At 40.3% G+C, this 23451-nt stretch overlaps 1 protein-coding gene across 1 annotated transcript in view; it reads left to right on the top strand.

Moving 5' to 3' along the window:
• Nucleotides 1-20303, top strand: part of LOC126201157 (tyrosine-protein phosphatase non-receptor type 23-like) — an 85916-nt gene extending 65613 nt beyond the window's left edge. Inside the window, exons 2-5 of the mRNA XM_049936765.1 lie at nucleotides 5390-5704; nucleotides 9893-10117; nucleotides 16348-16461; nucleotides 19818-20303. Coding sequence (XP_049792722.1) covers nucleotides 5390-5704; nucleotides 9893-10117; nucleotides 16348-16461; nucleotides 19818-20024 — 861 coding nt within the window. The 3' untranslated portion in view covers nucleotides 20025-20303. The remainder of the gene's footprint in view (nucleotides 1-5389; nucleotides 5705-9892; nucleotides 10118-16347; nucleotides 16462-19817) is intronic.
• Nucleotides 20304-23451: the final 3148 nt, after the last annotated feature.

The following is a 23451-nucleotide window of genomic DNA, read 5'->3' as shown; positions in this document are numbered from 1 at the left end:
TGTCTAGTGGACTATTTTATATGACTATATTTTATTCGTTTACTTTAGTCTCTTGGTGTATTGTGAATTAAGTTTGCACTGGATAAATTTGTTACCAAAAAGGCGCGCTTGGAAGTTGATGATACTGCAGATCAACCACCAACAATTATTGTGTCGTCAATTGCTTCGTCGTCTTCAAGCGAGAACCGTTCACAGTCAAAACCTGGACAATCCGGTAAGGGAAGATCATTTCAGAAGTCTTGGTTGATCAAATACCCATGGCTAGAATATGAAGCATCTTACCCAAAAAGTTTTTTGCAAAACCTGAAAAGAGGCAGATGCTACAAATCTATTACAATTTTCTTTCTTTCTTTTTTATAAAAAGGATGCATTTATTTCCATTGGGAAAAGGCTTTGGAAAAATTCCGTTTGCGCATAAAGAAGGTGTTCTGAAACTAAATTCTATCATTAACTAAAGTGTGGCCTCCCAATTGAATGAACAGTTAGATAGTGATATGAAGAAAGGCCGTTTAGCTCTTGAGACTATTTTTACTACCGTGCAATTTCTATGCCGACAAGGACTAGCAATTAGAGGGCACGAAGATGTAAACATTTTTTTTTCAATCGTGGAACTCTGAATCAATGACATACCTGAGTTTAAAGATTGGTTAGGGCGTTCGGGCTATATGTGGACGTCCCACGATATTCAAAACAAGATCATTGATCTACTAGGAAAGTCTGTGTTGAGAAAGGTATTGACTTCAGTCAAGAAGTCTGAACATTTTTCTATTATGCTGGACGAAACAAGTGATTCTTCGATTCACAAACAAGTGTCAATTTGTATTCGTACTGTCGATGATTCCTTAATCATCAATGAAGACTTTATTGCCTTATACGAGACCTGCAACACTGAATCACCAAATCTGTTTAGTATTTTAAAAGACGTTTTTGCTCGTCTTGATTTGTCAATGGATAACTTAAGAGGACAGTGCTATGATGGTGTCTCGAATGAGAGTTAAGTTCAAAGGACTAAAAAAGTTAGTTTTGGATATACAATCAAAAGCATGTTACGTGTACTGCACTGCTCACAGTTTTAACTTGGCAGTTGTAGACAGTTTCCGCCATCTTACGTCTATGAGTGCTATTATGGCTTTAGCCAAGGACTTAATAAACCCGTAAGGGAATCCAACAAAACTTTTCAGACGCTTACGCTGTGAGAGCGCCAACGACCAAGCTGGTCTACTACCCCTTTGTCCGACTCGATAGACTATGCGAGCTTCTAGTATCTTGAGTGAATAACTTTGAAGACCTTCTAGTGTTTTTTTTTAAACATTTTCTGCAGAGGACAAAACAGAGGCAGGTTACAAATGTGCAGGCTATCTTGAATCAATGTAAAAATTCAAGACTTATTTCTTTTTACGTCTTTATTGCCAAGCTATCAACCCAGTACAGGATGTTAATGAAAAAAAAAATACAGTGTCCTCATCTAAGTGTTGCTGATCTGGAAAAAATATAGGAGGGTTTGATTTGTACATTGAATGGAAGGTGTGATAGTTCTGAACACTTTTGGGAATTGTGTTTAAAAGAAAAACCTTCACAAGTTGAAGATCCTTCGCTTCTTCAGAATCGAAGTATACCAAAGAAGTATGAAAACAACGAAGCCAGCTCACCGCACACTTTCAAATCCCCAGAAAATATTACAAAGCTATTTACATTGAAGTTTGTGAAACGGCGCGATCTTGCATTACTGAGCGGTTTGCTTCAACTGGACTCACACAGGTCATTGCAGTTGAACGAGAGTGCTTGCTTTTAGTAAACAGAGGTGAAACAAATTTGAAAAAAATCAACTGAGTTTTTCAAAAATGACCTAGACGTTGAGAGATTGCGAGTACACTTGAATATGTTAGCCGATATCGCTAATAAAAAGCAACTGGTCTTAAAAAATATGAGTGATGTAAGAGAGTACATTACACAAGAGCCTGCAATTGGAGAAATGGTGTGTGAAGTAGTGAATTTCAGTCTTTTCAGAGCTATATATTTGCTGATCTGCCATAGTCTATAAGCATGATTATTACCGTAAATTAAATTTTTTTTACGAAAATACCGTGCCTGTTTATGTTTTCCTTCTTTTTTCAAAGACAAAAAATGTGTCAGGCTTCTCGAGCTTCCTAGAGTGTCGAGTTATCGAGAGTCCAGTTTTCGGGGTTCTAATGTTGATCATATGACTCTAAAATGCTTGAAACAACTTTAAATCTCACTATTTTTCATCTAAAATTTAGAACATTTGCGGGGGCAAGACCCCCAGTATGCCGCCCCCCCCCCAATATTTTTTATAAGTCGGCGCCCCTGTTCCTATCAATTGTTTCTTTAGTTATTGTCAAAGTTTTGTTGTCAGTGCCCAATTCTTCTAGTGTACTGAGAAGTGTTTGCCTGTCTATGCAGTCGTAAGCTTTCTTGAAACCTCGAAAGGTTACAGTATCGTCTTGTAAATGGTGTTAAATGATTAAACTTTCATTTCACTCGAAACTGGTGTCTCTCGTTAACATTAGCATGAGGTGTGTCCCAAGGAGATACAAGGTTGTACGTGTTGTGGCACGCAAAAAAATAACCTCCGAATGTAATCTTGAGGAATTTATTGCCATGCCTGAAACACATATTGTGTCAGTTCATGAAGATTGTTAACTTGTGGGTGGTAGGAAAGTATACGTCTTCCCATTGCATCCCAGACAACTTCTATGAGTGACAAAAAGGGGGACTGAGGAGATCAGTCAAGAATGCATACATTCCTCAAGCAGCCTGTGCAGTGAATTTCAGAGTGGGGCCTTGCATTACACTTCTGAAATATTCCATTTGATGCGGGGGCAAGACCACCAGTATGCCGCCCCCCCCTCCCCCCAATATTTTTTATAAGTCGGCGCCCCTGTTCCTAGTGGTGGGGAATTAACTGCTGAGGTCATCAGTCCCCTAGAACTTAGAACTACTTAAACCTAACTAACCTAAGGACATCACACACATCCATGCCCGAGGCAGGATTCGAACCTGCGACCGTAGCGGTCGCGCAGTTCCAGACTGTAGCGCCTAGAACCGCTCGGCCACTCCGGCCGGCTGCCACGGTAGTGAAGGCGTGACAACAGTTTACCATTCTTGTCACATACTGGGGAACATTCAGTCTGATTTCAGAAATTACTAAACTGGTCTGCTGTCGCACTCAATACCTGCCCACACCATGGTTCCAGGAGCTGGAGAGGTACGGGTCTCGAGAATCGTTGCTCCTGTGACCCTTTCAACAGTTTGTCTATAGACACGCTGGCGTCATAGACTCATCGCTAAACACCACAGAACGCCACACACATCGCAGTTGCAAATCTTTGTTGACTGTGGTATGGTGTCAATGGTAAACGACAGATGGCAACTCGAGATCTCTGTCCGGATTTCAACTGTTATCAACTGTCCATTCGTCACAGCCAGTGGAACAGTGTTATAATCTTCTTGTGGTGTATTTATTTATTTGTTTAGAGTATGCTTACATCACATACAAATAATACTGCACTTGTCTCAAACTACGAAGTAGCATCTAGGCCACGCATATAATATATTGATCCCTCCGTCATCACCAGGTGATCTGTTGGATCGCCAGGGAAAGTTCTCAGATGACATTCTTGAGTGACACGGCGAATAGTCTGCTCTACAGCGCCTCGGTCAGAGCTTGGTGAAATTACAGTAACACCCCAGTTAACCGAACCCGGGTCGACCGAAACCTAGGTTATCCGAATCAACTCAAAAAATATAAGAAGAAAAAGAAAGAAAGAAAAAAAACAAACAAACAGCACTCGTGGAAACAATTTGAGGCGAGAGTGAGCTGGGCTTCGGTTACCGGGAAGAGGTGAAAGTCTGGCCCTGAACTGCTTCCTCACCCATTGACTCACCAGTCTAAACAGAGTTGCACTGCCACCTGCATTCGAGTGCATTTTTCTTCCAGTTGCGTGTTTATTTCTGTGCTATGCTATAAACAATGAAGTACAGTACGTTGTACATTTCGCCGGCCGGAGTGGGCGTGCGGTTCTAGGCGCTACAGTCTGGAACCGAGCGACCGCTACGGTCGCAGGTTCGAATCCTGCCTCGGGCATGGATGTGTGTGATGTCCTTAGGTTAGTTAGGTTTAATTAGTTCTAAGTTCTAGGCGACTGATGACCTCACAAGTTAAGTCGCATAGTGCTCAGAGCCATTTCGAACGCTGTACATTTCGGAGCGACAGAAACAGATTTGCCGGTAAACTAACGTCCTACGATATTCCAAACCAACAGAAAAGTATTCGACGGGAATACCGCGACATCCGACGTGCAAAAAGAGCAGAAATTAAGCCAGACGCTATAATGGCGTGCCCAGCGACATTGTCCGAGAAACAGCAATCGCGAACGCTCATTCCATGTCACCGACGGCTGGAGGGTAATATACTGTAAACCTAAAATGGCAGTTTTAATAAAAAACACAAACCTACCAGAAAAAGTAAATGTAACTCATCAAGGTTCAGGAGTGTGGGACAACGGCTGGTCAATGGAATGTAACAATATTACACCAACAGCCGTTATACTGATATTATCTTATTACGCAACCAGTTTCGACGTGACTGGAACGTCGAAACTCGTTGCCTAATAAAACAATACCAATCTAACAGCTGTTAGTATAATATTGTTACATACCAAACAAATTGATTTTTTAAATTTAAGATTCAAAACTTTCAAAAATACGTACAATACAAAATACTGTAGTACACATTAGATGTTCATGATTTAATTGAAGTATACTGATGTCCGATCTAATTTTGTTATATAGTGAGTGAATTGGTATGTCTGAGGAGTGTTCTCCCGTCCAGCGTAATTTACGCCAAGTGAACGGTGATAAAAATCTGCTGCAGTGCGCTCCACCTCATAGCATTGATATAAACTTGTAGTAGACAGGTAAGGGCTAGTTGTGCACTGCACACGTTGTTTATCAAATCCGTATGTATTTAGCCCGTAAGGCAATTACGTCACGCCAGTTGCGCATGCGCTAAAGATCCTTAGAACGTGCACAACTGAAGATGTGCTCGCGATCCTGATGCCAAGTTTCACGGAGTCTAAAGGAGTAGCAATGTAGCATAGCGCGGTAGATTTGTGCCGTGTATTTCAGATTACCGCATCTACGTTATGTTTCACAGCATTCAAAGAAAAATAACCAATAAATCCGCAAGGTGTCAAAAGTTAGGGTGTTCACATGCTCTTAAGAGCTGTCGCCACTGGTGAAGAATGTGCACGGCAGGAGAAGAATTGGTCTAGAGGCAAATCAAATGTTAATAAGGACCACGCGAGGCGGTGGTGCCTGCTATCACAGGGAGCTCGCGCTGAGTCTGTGTTCGTCCTTCCTCCCGCAGGCCGCCCCGCTGTTGCTGTCACTGCTGCTCCTGTCGGGGGCGGCGCGCGCCCAGCACGGCCCCGGCAGCAACCCTGGCGCCGGTCCTGCCCCCGGCCAGGACGCAGCGCGCGCGCCACCGCCACCCGCCATCCTGCTGCACCGCCAGGCACTCACCACGGACGGCGCCTTCAACTTTGCGTTCCGCGCAGAGAACGGCCTGCAGCAGGGCGAGAGCATTGCGCCCGACGGCAGCCGCCGTGGGGCCTACTCTTACGTCGACCCTAACGGCCGGACCATCAGTGTGCGTTACACAGCCGGCAAGGACGGCTTCAAGGTAGCTGCATCGTCCGAGTTCTCTCGTAGAATGCGGTAGCCGTGAGCTGTGATCGATAATGGGTTTATTTATTTATCTGTTATTTTCTTTTAGTCAGTCATTACACACAAGAACACATCAAATACTGCACACGAATTTGCACGAATGTAGCACATAATACACTCTAAAACAAAAAAACGAGGCGCTATGGAGGAATTATCCGAATGGGACGGAAATCGGTAGATGTGACGTATATCTACAAACAAACGATTACAGTTTCAGACAAACCGGATAATTTATTCGTGAGCACGAACTTCACAAGCTGAGCAAGTCAATAACGCACTGGTCCACATCTCCCAAGCAAGCAGTTATTCGGCTTGGTATCGATTGCTAGAGTCGTCGGATGTCCTCCTGAGGGATGTCGTGCCAAATTCTGTCCAATTTGTACGTTAGACCATCAAAATCTCGAGCTGGATGGAGGGTCCTGCCCTTCATGCTCCAAACGTTTTCAGTTGGCGACTCCTGCGACCTTGCTATCCAGGGTAGAGTTTGGCATGCACGATGACAAGCTGTAAAAACTCTCGCCATGTGTGTGTGGACATTATCATGCTGAAATGTAAGCCCAGGATGGGTTGCCATGAAGGACAGCAACACGGGGAATAGACGATCGTCAACGAACTGCTGTTCTCTAATGGATGACAGCCAAAGGTGTCATCCATGAAAAGAAATGGCATGCTAAACCATCACTCCCGGTTGTGGGGCCATATGGCGGGCGACAGCTAGGTTCGTATCCTGCCACTGTGTGGGGCATCTCCATACACGTCTTTGGCCTGGCATCTCATTGACTGGTGTATAATTGTCTTTCGTGACGAGTCCCACTTCAATCTGAGCTCCAATGACTAGCGAAGACATGTCTGGAGACACTCCAGACAGTGATGGGATACCAATCTGAAAGTCACCTGCCTTACAGCCTGACAACCGAGATTGATGGTCTAGCATACCACTTTTTTTCATAGCAGGACCCCTTTGGCTGTTAATTCACAGCAACCTTACAGCACAGCAGTATGTCGACAATATTCTACGTCCTGTTTTGTTGTCCTTCATGGCAAGACTTCTTGGGCTTACATTTCAGTAAGATAATGCCTGTCTGCACACAGCGAGAGGTTCTACTGTTTCTTTCGTGTTTGCCAAACCCTGTCTTGGCCAGCAAGGTCGCCGAATATCTTCCCAATTGAGAACGTTTGGAGCATTATCGGCAGGGCCCTCCAACCAGCTCGGGATTTTGCCGATCTAATGTGTCAATTGTGCAGAATTTGGCACAGTATCTCTAAGAAGGACATCAACAACTCTACCAATCAATGCTAAGCTGAATAACTGCTTGCATAAGGGCCAGAGGTGGGCCAATGCATTACTGACTTGCTCAATTTGTGAAGCTCTTTCTCTTGAATAGATCATCCAATCTTTCTGAAATTGTAATCATTTGTTTGTCGATACATGAACATTACATCAAACGATTTCTGTTCCTTTAGGACAATTTCTTCATGGTGCGTCATTTTTTTGTCTTAGAGTGTATTTTAACATAATTTCAAATGTGTTGATATAACTAAGCAGTGTGGAATTTAGGGGTGGTGGTGGTGATGGGGGCGGGAAGGGTGTTCTACACAAATAAAACAAATTGTAATAATTTTTAAAGGAAAGAAAAAACTACTTCTTCATCCTATTGTTTGGCAATATGGTGCACATATATACATGTTCATCTGGAATCCAGAAAGCACATGCTATTGTTCTACTACACTATGCTGTACTGCTGGATCACAAATTTTTCAATTTATAATCCCAATCTACACCACTATACAACACTAAATTACGCAGAAGTACATTACACTACTATGCTTGGTATCAGACCACAGCTAGATACCTCATTTGTCTGTACACCTAGGCCCCAGCATGCTGAGGCACAACTCAGGATTCAGGGGCTGTGTTTCTTTTCCACCCAAAGTTCAGAGATTGGGTGATGGCTGTCAGGATCTCAGGATATCCTTCCTCGTCCTCCTCAGACTCATCTCCTCACTGCTTCCGGAAGGTCATTGTAGAAGGATGTTCTGCCATGGCACATCTTACTGTCATGGTGTATGGCCTCTTCTTGCTTGTCTCTCAACCATGTATGCTCGCAGTTCATAACCCGATATTCTAGAGAGTTCAATCTGTGCCACAGTTGTATTGTATGGAACTGGGGACCTAGAAACGGTGGAGAGGCTTTGTCCGTGCCATAGCCCTCAGTGCTTCACAACGAAACAGCAGGCTACAGCAGTCCACTCACCCCACCTCCACCCCACACCAAACCCATGGTTATTATGCAGTTCGGCCCCCGGTGGAACCCCCGGGAACATCTCACACCAGACAAGTGTAACCCCAATGTTTGGGTGATAGAGTAATTATGGTGTATGCATACATGGAGAAAGTGTTTGTGCAGCAATTGCCGACATAGTGTAACTGAGGCAGAATACGGGGAACCAGCCCTCACTCGCTGAGGCAGATGGAAAAACGCCTTAAAAACCATCCAAAGACTGGCCGGCACACCGAACTTTGACACTAATCTGACGGGCGAATTCATGCCAGGGACCGGAACGCCTTCCCGCCAGGAAAGCAGTGCATTAGACCACACAGCTAATTAGGTGGGCGTGCCACAGTTACTCATTCCTTATTATGTTATAGGCCACTGTACTACCAGAAAAGTTGCTGTCCTGATCCGTAAAATATTGTTAACGGCTCACTGCCAGACGATTGGGTTAAGGATGCCAATTGCTCCATATTTAAAAGTGTTTGTGGTGTGTTGCCATGTTTTTAATAAGTGGGTGGGATATGGGCCATGTCCCAACAGCTCCTTCGATCAGAAGGAAGTATGTTGTTCTGGATCTTTCCTTTATGTTAGGAATTAACTGGTAAGTTCTCCACCCTGTTTCTGCCCTGTCCCAGATTTCTTGCTATTCTCTATCAATGCATTCCTTTATTTCTTTATTAAATTTGGCTCTATTCATCCTTTCAGAGCTAGTATTGTGCACCTCTCTTTCATACAACTAGCTCCATAGGTAGGAATCCTAGTATCACCAGCAGCACCTCAGTTGGTTTTGTTCTATACGTGCTTGTCAAGTGCAGGAGTACACTTCTCTGTGCTTGCTGTAGAGCCTGTGCTGTCCTTACCTTTCTGGATTTATGCACCAAACACTCAACCTGTAACCCTCAGCAGCGATTAAGATTGTGCTGCGAAACATTTTTATTGTACTTAATGGCAGCTGAAAACTCTGACCAGTTGTTACTGTTTTGTTTATGATTTTAACGCCTGTCTGGCAGACAGTATGCACGAAAGTTCTGCTTTTCATCAATGTTAATTCAAAGATACCTACATAAATGGATGATAATTTTATTTCTCCTCATTCCTATTAATAAATTTCACTATTTACTTTTTGTTTAGGTCCCTTCATCATAATTTTGTATGCATACCTACTAAATGAATTGTTACTGAAAAGGAGGGTAATTGATCCATATCTTTATTTGTCACATCCTTTATTTTTGCCCTACTTCTCTAACCTAGATTAGATTAGTGAAAACTAATTGAAAATTATTTTTGTTTTTATTGGCTGATCATTTATCTTCAGTATGTGCCAAATGTAACTAATTTATATCGCTTCTTTATCATTACATTCTACTTCAATGGCACTCTGTACAAATTTCTAATCATGTAATAATAGAATATGATAACTACATTTTTCCTTTCAGCCTGACAGGTAATTCCATGGTTATATTATATTACAGTGATGAATAGTACTGTAAACTAGATATAATGGAATTAAATACATTAGCTGCCAGTAGCCATTGATTTATATCAATGGGTCAAATTGAAAATTTGTGCTGGATCGGGGTTTGAACCTGGGTCTCCTGCTTACTAGGCAGATGTGCTGACCACTACACCATCTGGACACATGTTCGATCCTGATTCTGCACAAATTTTCAACTTGTCCCATTGATATATATCAGTGACCACCAACAATTAATGTCTTTTAAATTCCTTTGTGTCTTGATTCATAGAGGCTGCAGGATCAAAATGATGTCTGTTATTTCAGACAAGTCAGGCTACAAATATGATTTAATAGCATCTTCAATGTTACTGTTGCATTATTACTTGTTATTGAGAGACAATTATGTACACAGGTGCTGGAAGGCGAGCCATCACCTGGTGCTGCTGCACCACCTCAGCAGTTGCAGGCTCGACCACAGCCTCAGCTGGCATACCAGCAGCAGCCACAACCACAACTGGCCTATCAGCCACAGCCACAACTGCGGCCTCAACCACAGCTGGCATACCAGCCCCAGCCCCAGCCCCAGCCACAGGCGCAGCTTGCATACCGTCAGCCACAGCAGCCAGCAGTCTACCAGGTACTCTGCTGCCATCTATTCCAAAACAGCAAAAGCAAAATTTTAGACCTAATAATTCTACAGAAGCAACAACAGTTATACAATACACCCAGTTCCTGAGATCAAAGAAGTGAGACATTTCACAATGGATGTTGGTTCATTGCTAACTGCAAATGGCCCGAGGCTGTTTACCAGCACGCATCCCTGTTGAATCTCAAATATTATAAGACGAACCTAAATTGTCTTTCAGTCATTATCAGATGAGATAATTCAATTCTCTCGTATTACTGGAGGCCCATTATCTTTAGTATGTGTATGGTTGTCTTTTCTTGTAGCACATAAATACAGGTATTCCTAACAGAGTTTTTACTTCAACTGGATTTGTCCGATGAGCATTCCCTTCTCGGGAATAATGTCTCTGCTCTTCAAATATCTTCTTATTACTGTATACAGCAATGCTAGAGAACTCATTGTTGAAAAAAGCATTCCAGCAGTCCATTAGTGTTCTCTGTGGCACCTTCCATGCCTGGTAAGTGACTGACAGTGTTTTGTCATTGAAAGTCAACATTTTATGGTGAACACACTTGACAATTTTGTACAAGTTTTTCTGCCTTGAAAACATTTGTCAACATAATTATCACTATCCCTAGAGTCCGCTTCTTGCTCACTGATTGTGTTTTCTGTTCATGTTTCCACGCCATATTCTTCCACAGCCTTAAAAATGCCAAATTCATCATCTTCCTCTATAGCTGGAATGCAGTGTGTACCAGACTTTAGAACCTCTATGAGGCCATATTAACTGTTACCAACAGCTATTACTAACAAATATTAAAAATTACTAGATTAAATAAAAACAGAATATTTACCTTTAGTGTGGTGAAGATCACATGGAATCTAGTAAGCTCCAGTGATGCAACACTGGGAACATCATCTTCTCTCCAACACTGTATTGTAACTAATTTGATGTATGAAAATGAAGTCCCATGCTTCTTGACAGACCATAAGGGAACAATGCAGGAGACCCGCACCGCTGTACTACGCAAGGTCCTAATGCAGGTGGTTTGCTGTTGCCTTCCTCTGACCGTAATGAGGATAAATGATGATGAAGACACCACAAGAATACCCAGTTATCTTGGGGCAGGTGAAAATCCCTGTCCCCACCAGGAATTGAACCCGGGATCCCATGCTCAGGACGCGAGAACGTTACCATGAGACCAAGAGCTGCGGATTTAATTTGGTGTAGATGAGCAAAATTATGTGAATTTAGTTAACTGGAAGGTATATGGCACCACTAGTCTGCCAGTGTGTCTGTTAAACAATAATGAGTAAATAGTGTGCCTGGCATTGTAAGATTCCATGTGATCACTCCAAGGTTAATTTGGGCTTCATGTCATGGCCTTAATACCAGTCACCATAATCTCTGTTAAATTTTGTTGCCTTTTAAAACTTCAAACATAGATTCTGTGAAGGAGAAAGCTCAAGACTACTAATGCCAGCCGCATACTTTTATATTTATTATAGGCTGACATATATTCATCTCTTCCTCCATAATTCCCTCTTAAAGCAGGCCTTTATCTAACATCTCATACTGACTTCCTTGTACTTCATCCTGCCTTAGGAATATTTTCTCATCACTCTTTTGTATGATGAGCTGTCTCAAGTATTTCTTGCCCTCTTGGATTAATCCTTTATTGATGGTTTTTTGCACGTTGTCTCTTCAATTCCTATATTGTTACTACTGTCTTACCTGAATTTTTTTAAATAGTTTTTTCCTCCCTACCTTTGTTATCTACAATGTTGACTGCTTCCTCAATCCTCACATAAAATATTCAAATTCCATCATCCTCATCAGACTCTGTTTCTCCCATGTCAATTTCCTTTTCTTCTCATTTAACCCCTGCGGTTGAAGATGTAACTATTTTGGTATCTGTTCCGCCACCTCATAGTATTTCTTTCCAATCATCTTCCGTTGAGTCATTTTCTAATTCCTCTTTGAACTCTAGCCTGTCTAAATCCTCTTCACTGTCTGGCTCATCTTTCTCCAGTACTTTCCCTATTACCAACTTATCCTACAATATCTTCCAGTCCACTTGAAACCATATTGCATAATTCCTCTTCCCATTTAGCTAATGTCTCTTTTGGGCACTTATTTTCCGCCTGAGCCACATTATCAACTTTAATTGCATTCTCTCCCTGAGATCTGTTTTCCAGTGTATTGTTTACAGACTTGTGATTGATTTCCTTCTCCTCTTTCCCTATGACCAAATAGAATTTCAATAAGGGATTCCTAGACAACTCTTCTCCACTGTTTCCATAAACATCAACAATTACTTGTTTAATTCATTCTGATTAACCCTTCTTCCTTCCTCTTCTAAATTCCCTGAAATATGTGTCTGTATGTGTGCCCGGTTTCACATGACTCACAATAAATAAACTCATCCCAATTCTGATAATTCTTTTTCTATTCAATTTTGACCTCCTACTTTTCTTATCAGTACACACCACCAGTAAAACTTATTGGACAACTTCTTATTTTTGACCCTAGATGAGGCTTTTACTGATGTGGAGAGATGTTTTACTGATAAACTCTAATTATATCCACCTCAATAATATCCTTGACCTCTTCCTCCTCTCATTCCTGTACACATCTAAACACATCTCATTCTAAAAATGTTACCTGCTTTCTCTTCTCTGGGTCTCCCTACTATACCACGTATCTATCTTATTATTAGACTAAAAAATTGCTCAAAATCAAATTTCATTAGACTCACATACTTTTACACTTTTCTCGGTAACCTCTACTGTATGGAATAGATTAAATGTTTCTCACACATTGGCAGATTTATATTATACACAATTCTAGACAATCTTGCACTGTATTCCTTCATGGAATAGCAGGAATTTTGTCAATAGTCATACTGATGATTCTTGGAACCACAATCAGTTCTCTCCTTGTTGATCTTTTTCAACCAATATTTAGCCCTGAATTGCTTAATCAAGTCTCAGAATGTATTGCTCCCTCCTACTGCTTTAACTGCCCACTCTGAAACATCTCCAGCAACTGAATTTTTTTTCCTCAGTATCAAGCTCCTACATTCATTTATGAGTACCACTGGAGGCAAGTTACATTTAGAATCAAAGTTCTAATCATGATTGGTAACCCCTTGATGCCAATTAGTGATACTCCGAGGATGGCTCCATCCCGTAGTACTATTTTCTAGTGATTCTACTTTTACCAGGATTCCAGAAGTATCTACCCTTAAACTGTACTACCTGTTCCCCAAATTTCCTGTCAACTTGCTTTATAGTCCCCTCTTCCTTCCATCATTTCATAACAAATTTTAGAAATCTCTTTCTCAAGATTTTCTTTCATTGCTTCCCAAAGGTTCATGATTTTGATGGTCAGATTCTCATCTACCTCAGCTATCTGCCACGTTAAACTGATTTCAGTTACATATATTTGCTGATTAACCTTCTTTTTAAACGATTTGACTTCCTTGCTATCTCAATTTTCACCTCAAAATCCGTTAATCCGTTTTCGTGGCAACGAATTCCTTCAAGAAGTCTAAGCCTCTTCATAGATTCCCCCATCTCTACTCTCTCCTTATAGATTAAGGTCTGACTTTAGAAATCTGGTATTACCTTGCATTGTATTATCTAATACTTGTTGCAGCATTACATTTGTGTCCATGTACCAATGATTACCTCAGTCTGACTTTCATCTAAATAATCTGGTTCATCTTTGACTTCTACTGTACCCTCTGGCCTCTCCTTCTTCACTCCCATTCAACCTGATCTCCACGCACAATGACAGAACAGCAACAACGAAAGACAATTCTTAACTTCTTGCAAGAACTCAAGCCCACACTTACACAATAATAACAGAAGTGTTGTAACTGCAACTGGGATGGTCGCGGGGTTAAAATGACAAAAGTGCGGTGGGACCCGTGTAGAGGCCCGCGAACAACAACACAACAGGAGAGGACGGACATGACCAATGAAGGACAGAACGAACAACAACAAGATCGAACAACGGAGTCACAGGAAACCTAACAAACACGTCTACTCATACACAGAACAAGTAAGTAAGCTATCTAATACGAGGGGATGTGTCCATAGATGTACGTGAGATTAGACTGACTGGCTGAGTGAAAGGTAGGCGCTTAAGTACTCTATCGGGGGTGCCGCTATTGGCCACTGGAACCACGTGTTCCACTGTGGCGCCCTCACACTAAAAGTGGGCCAGGAGGCGCGCGCTGCCACAGCTTACGACGCGATGGTGCAGAGACCTCTAGGGGTCTTCGACGTCCATGACGTCTGGTGCGGATTCAAATTCCGCAGCACGCGGTACCAGAAAAAGTAGTGACAGCTTTTACTGATTTTACTGCTTACATTACTACTGAAAGAAATGCTACTGAGAATAAGTTTGGCTCCAGCAGTAAGCCTCAACACAGGTGTAACTGTTCAAGTGAATGACCATTACTACAGTTGTATGTATTTATGATGTCCAGTTACTTGAAGTCATCATGGTTCTGCTCTCCATGCAGTGATATCAAGCTGTGCATTACTTGCTCTCATCTTGAACCCTGCTCAGCGTTTGATCACAAAAGTACCAATGTTTTGAGTCTGCAATGTTTACGTCATTGGTAAAAGAAAAATACATAATTCAACAAACCAGTTATGAATATTATATTCCTCTGAATCATCAGAAACAGTTCTCAACCAGTGTTAGGCCTACATAAATAATGACCACTGTTAGATGGTGACACAGCAAGCTCATTCATTTATAGTTTGTTCCACGTTATGGTAGCAATGTCACATTAAATTGCCACCAGCTTTACAGTTGTCCCTATACAGTCTACCCTATACAGCCTAGACATTATGAGATGACATATCTCTTGTCTCTGCCTGGAGTCTCCCAAATTGGCAGTAGAAGTCTCACCAATGACGGCGGCTGGAAATGGTGTGTTGGGCACCAAGATGCATTGTGGCACCACACTCATGTATAGCCTCTTATCATGCGACTGTCTCTCTGAATGCATTTTTGTTCAAATAAGGGAACAAAAAGAAGTTGTTTGGAAAGAAATCAGCTGAGTATGGAAAAGAGATATAAATTAAAAGTTTTTACTTCATCAAATAATAAAATTTTTTATGTTCCGTATGACAGCAGGTATTGTCTTGATGACGCATGATGTCACATTTACAGTTGTTTTTGCTGATTTCATCAGTCTCTGGTAAACAAGCTGTTATATACCACTGGTCATGACAATGTCTTATGTAACCAAATAAACAAGCAATGATTATCTTGCAAGGTCATCATGAATGACCTACTTTAGTTGGGTCCCTTTTGTGTTGGCTGCTGCTTGATTTCTGGCTTATATGAATATATCCAAGTTAAATCTCTTGTTACAATTTTGTATATGGATTTTGCATTTTCTTGGTTGAATTTTTTGACCATCTGTTTACATCAATAGACACAACCACATTTTTGAGCTATGGGAAACTAGAGCAAAATCTATCAGAAACAGGTCTTTTTGTCTAAATGATCACACAAAATTGATTATATTGCAGTCTTCAATACTTCTAAGAGTGCATCTATTTCACAGTAAACCACATGCCAATCCTTTTCAACCATTTGCTCCGAAGGTGACTACCAAACAATAAATGAAGCGAATCAAGGCATTGTTGTTACTTTAGAACATGGTAAGAAATAATCCAATGAAAAGTTTTACATGGAATTTAATTTTTTTTTCACCGTACTACTTCTTTAAATGGTCACAGTAAACAAACTACTTAGCCAATTCCTGAATTGCGAATTTTTTTAACAGCAACAAATGACACATTTTAAAACAATAGTAGTGTCACATCTCAAAAGCATCATCTAGTGGTTGACTGCAAAAAGGTAAAAAAGTGATCTTCATATGTTATTTTAACCCTACATTTTTATTTTATGACTAGTATAAGTTAAGACGCATGATTACTGTACAAACTTTTTATAAAGTCTCTGTGACAAAGTGGTGACTTAACTGCTAATTACAAGCAGCTGACCAGTGTGATACCTTAAGTTCTGTTTTGTTGTAGGAAACTTGAAAATGAATGCTGGAGATCCGAAACCACTAGCGATACATTTTAATATCCAAGTGGACTTGGTGCTGCAAACTATAGACTGATCACTTGCTGTTACTCTGTGTCATCATGGAACTATTACAAGGACGTAAAAAGTAACTCATGCTTGTTGCTTTGTTCCACAGACAGCAGCTGCAACACCAAGGCCTCCACCGTCTCCAGCAGCTTACCAACCAGCTGTACGTGCACAACCTCTGCCGTACCCACAGCCTGTGCAGCATGCACAGCCTCCATATCAGGTAATCTCCTGGAATACACACACTTTACATATTTAAATGCCATCTGTGTCTCCTGTTCAGTCAGCAACTTTATAAAAACTTCTTAAGATAATATAGATTATGAATATCTTGTCTGCATAGATTCATTATATTAATATTAAGCTCTGATGAAACAATTTTCCTACTGGCAACACCCACAGTGGACAAAGATTTCTAAATGCCATTATGAATTTTAAGAACTAGTTTGGAATTTCATGCAGCCTGTACCTTGCAGCAGGATTCTGTTTACAATGAAAGACGTACAAACTGCGATACAATGCACTGCAATGACAAATTGTTTAATCACTTTACTACAAACTGGTGCCAATATATCCTCGGTTAATGTTTATTTAAACACAATAACACAGTGCCATCATTGTGTCCAAGGGAGTACTGAATTACATTTGTTTTATACATCTGGAAAGGAACAGAAACACAGTGATCACAGCTGGTGTAAGGAATCTACTTAGGTTTGTTTGTTATATTAGTATGAAGTTACCAACATGTGTTTTAAACATTGCATCAAAGAAATTATATCATCAAATAAAGGGCATAAATGTGTCTGGGACAATCTTATAATAGAAATAAATTCTATGAAAATCAGCCTTTGCAGCCCCTCTCAAATTTTATGGAAATATTTTCCTAGTCATTCCTAATGAGACATTTGTTCTTAAATTTCATCATCATGTTTTGCTAAGAAAAGAATCTTAACACTAATGCCTCACCACATGAAGCACTGGTTGACAGCTAGTTTTGGCTCTCGAGTGCCTCAGATTATGAATCCTCTGTGTACAGCCAACCTGAGTTCCATTTATACATGAACCTCTTGTTCTTGGCAACATAACCTTTTACCCCACTGCAGATGATGACACACAACATATGCCCGTCCTGGCACAAAATCGCTCTGTACAGAACCAACAACTTTTGTTGCCATCCTATCAATTTCATTAAAAGAGAAGATTCACATCACAATAAAATGGCCAACTGCTATTTTATATCCCTACTTTACCCTTTTTTTGAAGGTTCACTATAGTTGAATTCTTTTATCTTGGCGGCTCGCGCATGCCCGCCCAGACGCGGGAGATTGCTGCGTTGCCAGTTGCACACGACACACGCGCCAAGAGAAACAGCGCCATAGTATAGTATAGTTCGCAAGCTTACGTTTAGGGGGGAGCGCGCAGTTTATGAAGTAAAGCCGCCATGGCCGCATTAACCCTTTCGCTGCTACAGAGACGTGCTCCCCGCATTCCGCGCTGTGCGCGATTTTGTCACTGCACTGCTCGCCTGTGCTGACACATGGTGTTTCCGACTGCTTTGACACACTTATCATTCGATTCCACAAAAACTATTTGGTCCAAAAATTAGATTTTTACACATCTTCTTGACTGATACCTTCCCCCCACTTCCTTTGACTGACTGAAGTGCTTTAAAATAAAGCCAAACGCGCCCGGTGTAAATAAAACTTCTATTACAGTCGTGAAAGACGGAATATTTCTCAATATTACATACGACACCTATGTGGTACTTAAATTAAATGAGATATTGTTATACAGTAAATTTTATATGAAATTTAGGTACCTTGTCCACATTTCATTCTCAACATCGTGGCAACTAAAATCGACCATACGGAAAGTATACGCTATGGACGTTTACCTCTGCAAACTCTTCAAAATTTCGTGCAATGGTTTACTACATTAAATGCTGCACAATAACTGGGTTGAACATTGAAACAAAATTAAGTCATTTATGGGGGGAAGGTATCAGTCAAGAAGATGTGTAAAAATCTAATTTTTGGGCCAAATAGTTTTTGTGAAATCGAATGATAAGTGTGTCAAAGCAGTGGGAACGCCATGTGTCTGCACAGGCGAGCAGTGCAGTGATGACAAAATCGCGCACAGCGCGGAATGCGGGGAGCACGTGACTGCAGCAGCGAAAGGGTTAATGAAGAGACAAAGCACTAGAAATTTCAAAAAATTGCATTCAAACGAATAAAATTCATCAAGTAAGACACTTCGATATTGTTTTAAAATAAAATAAAAAATTTAGCATCGCACAAGGTTTGAACTCTTCAACTATCGCTTACTAACCCAACACCTTAACCGTTATGCTAGCGCAGCTCGTCCTGCAACATTTCTCCACTCTAACAGCTTACGCAAAAATCTGACAAACACTGTTGGTATGCCTATGAATTACTCGCACTTTGTCGAAGTACAATAGAAAATAAACAATTACCGCTGTTCTTTATTGCGAAAAAGCGGTTCGTGAAATTGATACAAACACCTTTCCGTGCTATCGCCTGAATTAAGAGTCTTATTGCTTGTTTGGTTTAATTAATTAATAGAAAATGAAGCAATTGGTATAAAGAATGGTTTTTCCAAACTTTCAAAAAACAAAGTCTGCTATCAAGACATTGCTTTTGTTCTATTACTTTATTTATAACTGAACATTTCTAAAACTGAAGACACTCGTCTGTGCTCTGCTCTGCAGTCGAGATCTGGCAACGTCGTTCTCTGTTCATTGGCTGACTGTATTTTTTGACGTCAGATGCGCAGAACGAACCTAAACTCGGCTGCCAACATAAATGACGTGCACTTTAATTATGTTTTATGCAGAATTATAACTTTTCAGGAAAGATTAAAAATGATGGTCACATTCTGGGTCTCATACCCAAATTACAGAGAAGGCTGCCAGAATGTACCAAGTTTCCACAATATTTTGTGCACTGTGTACAGATGGTTATCAAAGTAATGGGTACATCTGAATATATTTCCAGGCCAACTGTAGTCTGTAGTACAGCTGTGATTCATGCAGAATAGTTGTATACAACTTGTTAATATTACTTTCATGAGTTTTGTTCATTCTTTATTTGGTGCAGAAACTAGTCTCATAAGTGAGGACAGTAGAGGAGATAAGCACCTGATAACTCATTTAAATGCAGATAATGATGTTTTGTAAGGGTCCAATCACCTGACTACATAGAGGAAAAAAGGTCTAAACATCTTTGTTACATGCAACAAAGAATAAACTAGTAATCATCACTTATCAAAAATTTAGTCTTTTGTTTTATGACAATATGATGTACATTCATTGAATTGTTAAGTGATCATGATATTCAGAGAGCCTAATTATATTTCGTTATATATCTGTACAAAGCTTTCTAGTGGACTGAGCCCATTTGAAAACGGTAACTACTTGCCGAAACTGGTAATGTGAATATTTTTTATAAGTGTGATGTAATAAATTATCATACAAATAATGATTACATACTTCCAATTGGCAATATGTCAGTTTTTAAAAAGATATAAGGGATATTCCAAATTTATTTTTACACTTGACAGGTCCAAGTAACCCCACGTCCAGCACCTGCTGCTCCCCAGGGCAGTTTGGGCCTCTTCCGCTCAACTGCTCCAGCTACATTTCCACAGCAGCAGCACCAACAACAGGCACCACAACTACAGCAGACACCCATAGAGGAACCCCAGGAGGAACAGGACAATGGTCCTCACAGTTTTGGACAGGGATACTCGTTTGAGTTTCAGGGATAAGTGATGGGCTGTTAACAGTCTGACATTATATTGAAGTGCAACATATGTGTTCGTGTGTGTGTGTGTGTGTGTCTGTGTTTGTGTGCACGCGCGTGCACGAATTAACATGTGTGTCTGCATGTATATGTACATGCATTTGTCCGTTAAGTGGAAAAATGGGACATAAATTTCAAAATTGTGTCTATTTGTTCACCTGGCTGGAATGGAAAATACCATAACTCATATTTTAAATTTTATGATGTTATCCTGTTTAATTAAATATCACATTACTTATATAAATTATCTTATCAGTGTTTTATTCACTGTAATATCAGTATAGTACTGATAAATCAATTCTACAGCAGCTATTGTAATATTTTTCTTATGGAATGACAGAATACATCTCTTCGACATTTTCTAAATTTGGCTCCAGAAATATTTATAGAAACAAGATCCTCTAATATTTTGGAAGTGACAAACCTTCTAATGTCTGGAAGGAACATGTGCAACTAACACTTAGCAGTGATCCATTTGCATACTTCTTATGCTCACGTACTGAAAAACAAGTTACTCAACATTCTGAGCCTTAAAAACAAAATGAATTTTCTTCTTAGAATGATGAGTAAACTATATTTAAACAGCAGATTGTCACATTTAACAGTAGACTGTTAGATTTTAGCTACAGGATTAAGTCCTTTGGAGGAAAAGAAAGAACACACACACACACACACACACACACACACACACACACACACACAGAGCCACTTTCATCTCTGTTGGCAGTCTACTATTAAATGCGCCATTGTTGAGCTCTGCCTCTATCTCGTGATAAACAGTCTATTCTAAAACTCATACTGTTATTTCATCCTGGATCTTTCATTGTTGAACCCCAAGTATTTGCCATTTTGTATCATGAAATAAATGTAGACACAGAATGATGGCCAGAAAGAGACTTCACTATCAGCTCATCGTCAATCACTCACGGATCTATACAAAATTTGTCCATTTGAAAGCTAGACAATTACAGAATGAAGTTGTTGATCCCTCTGCTGTGATCTCACCTGTATGGAGGAGTCAATCTTTCCCACAGTTGGATGTAGACTGTCTCTCTTATTACTTAATGTCCAAATCAAAATAATTTCATTCAACGGCCTCAAATCTTCCAAACTGCTTGTTTAACAGAGAATTGTGTTTCTGTTGCTCCGAGCCACTCATTTAGGAGAACCTCCCCTCCTTTATTAATTTCTCATCATTGTTGTATATGTCAATGAGTCAAGCAGTTAATTCGGATTTATTGCATATGTGAGGAAAAAAAGTACTCTAAATGAAAATGTTATTGTGTCACTTATGCTTTGGTAGACTTATCATTTATTACATTATAAGTTATCGTACATTGTATTTCATTACATCATTGTGTTAACTGAATGGTACATTGTATGGAAAACTCATAGCCTTGACTTTTGTGCCTAATGACCGGTGGCTAAGGCAGTTTTAAAATGAAAGGCAATTTTACCTTCAGACAATGTGCAATAAATACATGAGTAAACATTAAATGAGAAGCTTAACAAGAACATTAAATTTTTAACACTTAAGTGCTTGATTTTCGAAGATATTAAGTTATATGATAGCTGTGGATTTACCATATACGATAAGCAAAGTTATCTTACTTGAAATGAGAGACATTGTTTTTTGGGAAGGACTGATCAATGTTGAACCTACTTTCAGCCCCTGATCAGAATTGTCAAAAACATGTGATAACATTAGTTGCTGTGAGCACAGATGAGGCAAGAGACAGACAAAGGCTCTTTGGTGCAGCAAAGAACATTTATTAGCAATTTAGAATTTATATTGTTGTTCTTTGGATATTTAGTTAGTTACGAGTTGAGTTTCAACAACGAGACTTTCTAAAAACTTGTATTTGTGAGTTTCTGTGGTAGTTACATTGTTCACTGTATAATTACCCATAGTGGTGACCCTGATGTGATTTGATAAAGAAAAGAGAATTGAAAAAAAAAAATTCTAAGTAAATGATGATAACAGATGCACCACCACGTTCGACTGCACTTAGTAAACAATAATGACAGATGCACCATCATGTTCGACAGGGATAGAAGGTAAGGCAGAGCCAACCAACACTGTAACTATGCTGCATCATGCAATAGCCAAGAGTAATCAGCAAGACAGGTATAGTGCAAACTGACTAGGTGACGTCTAGCTTCCAACAGTCTGGCATAATCATCCACAGATTTGGTTCATGCATATTGAGTGCCTCTTCCAGCAACATGGTAAGCATAAAGACGAAGACAAATACACAATAACCACAATGCATTTAGAAGGAGCAGTTATGGAGGAAATCTAAGATATTCTACGGCAATGTTCATACTTGTTGATAAAGGAAACACTTGTGTGGCGTTACACTTTGTCGCCAACAATTTGGCTGCAAAGAGCTTTTGACAAGGAACAGATTAGTAACAGATCATCATCACAAATGTTGCAAGCTTTAAGTGCTTTTACTGGTCCAAAGCTACTACCAGAACAGTTGTTATGAGTGTTGTGGCCACATAAATTATTGGTCAGCATCCATGCAGTTGTGGTAGCTCATCAAGATTTGCCTTTGAGGGAATTAGCCCAGAAAATTGATGCAATAGTGTCTCTTTCCTCTGAAATTCCAGTAGGTGTCAAAAGGGAAAGTGTGGCCGACAGAAGTCATATAACAAACACTGAAGCAGCAAATGTCAACATGGAGTCAGAACCATGTGCAATGGGCACTGATGCACCAAAAAAAGAGAAAAGCGTGGAGCAGTTGGAAGATCGGGTTGCATGGCTAAATTTGAAGCTGTTGGAACAAAAGAGCACATTTCACAATCACTACGAGTGTGATCCTGAACATTGGATAAGGCAGCAGAAAGATAAGCGATGCAGATTTGACGCAACTGCATCACAGTGGTGCTGGTACCAGAGGCATTTTGGGGAAGCTGTTCAGCCACGCATCAATCCTCATGATCACCCAAATGCTGTAGAACCTTAGAGGATGCCGATGTTCATCACCAACAACATGTGCATTCAAAAAAGTAAGAGTGTGAGGTGCCATGCTAATGCAACACTGTCAGAAATGCAACAGTCACTGTGGTCGTTTGCCTGTGATAATATTTCTAGCCAAAATTTTCTTGTCGATTCAGGGTTGGATGTGACAATCTATCCAAATGGCTGTGCATTACTATGAACAGACCAATTCAACATATGCTCACTTCAGATACCAACTCTCGCATTGACACTTATGGGGGAACATATGATGACATTAGATCTAGAACTACCTCATGAAATTACATGGACATTTATAGTTTCCAATGTTGCTAACCCTATACTCGGCATAGGTCTTTTGCTGCATTTTCATTTGTTGCCAGACTTGGCAAACTGCTGTCTGATAAAGTACTAGTAGAAGAAGAGT

This window comes from Schistocerca nitens, chromosome 1, assembly GCF_023898315.1.
Source record: "Schistocerca nitens isolate TAMUIC-IGC-003100 chromosome 1, iqSchNite1.1, whole genome shotgun sequence".
In the NCBI taxonomy this organism is placed as follows: Eukaryota; Metazoa; Arthropoda; class Insecta; order Orthoptera; family Acrididae; genus Schistocerca; species Schistocerca nitens.
Note: the sequence above shows the minus strand (reverse complement) of the source record. Positions and strands in the feature narration are given on the sequence as shown.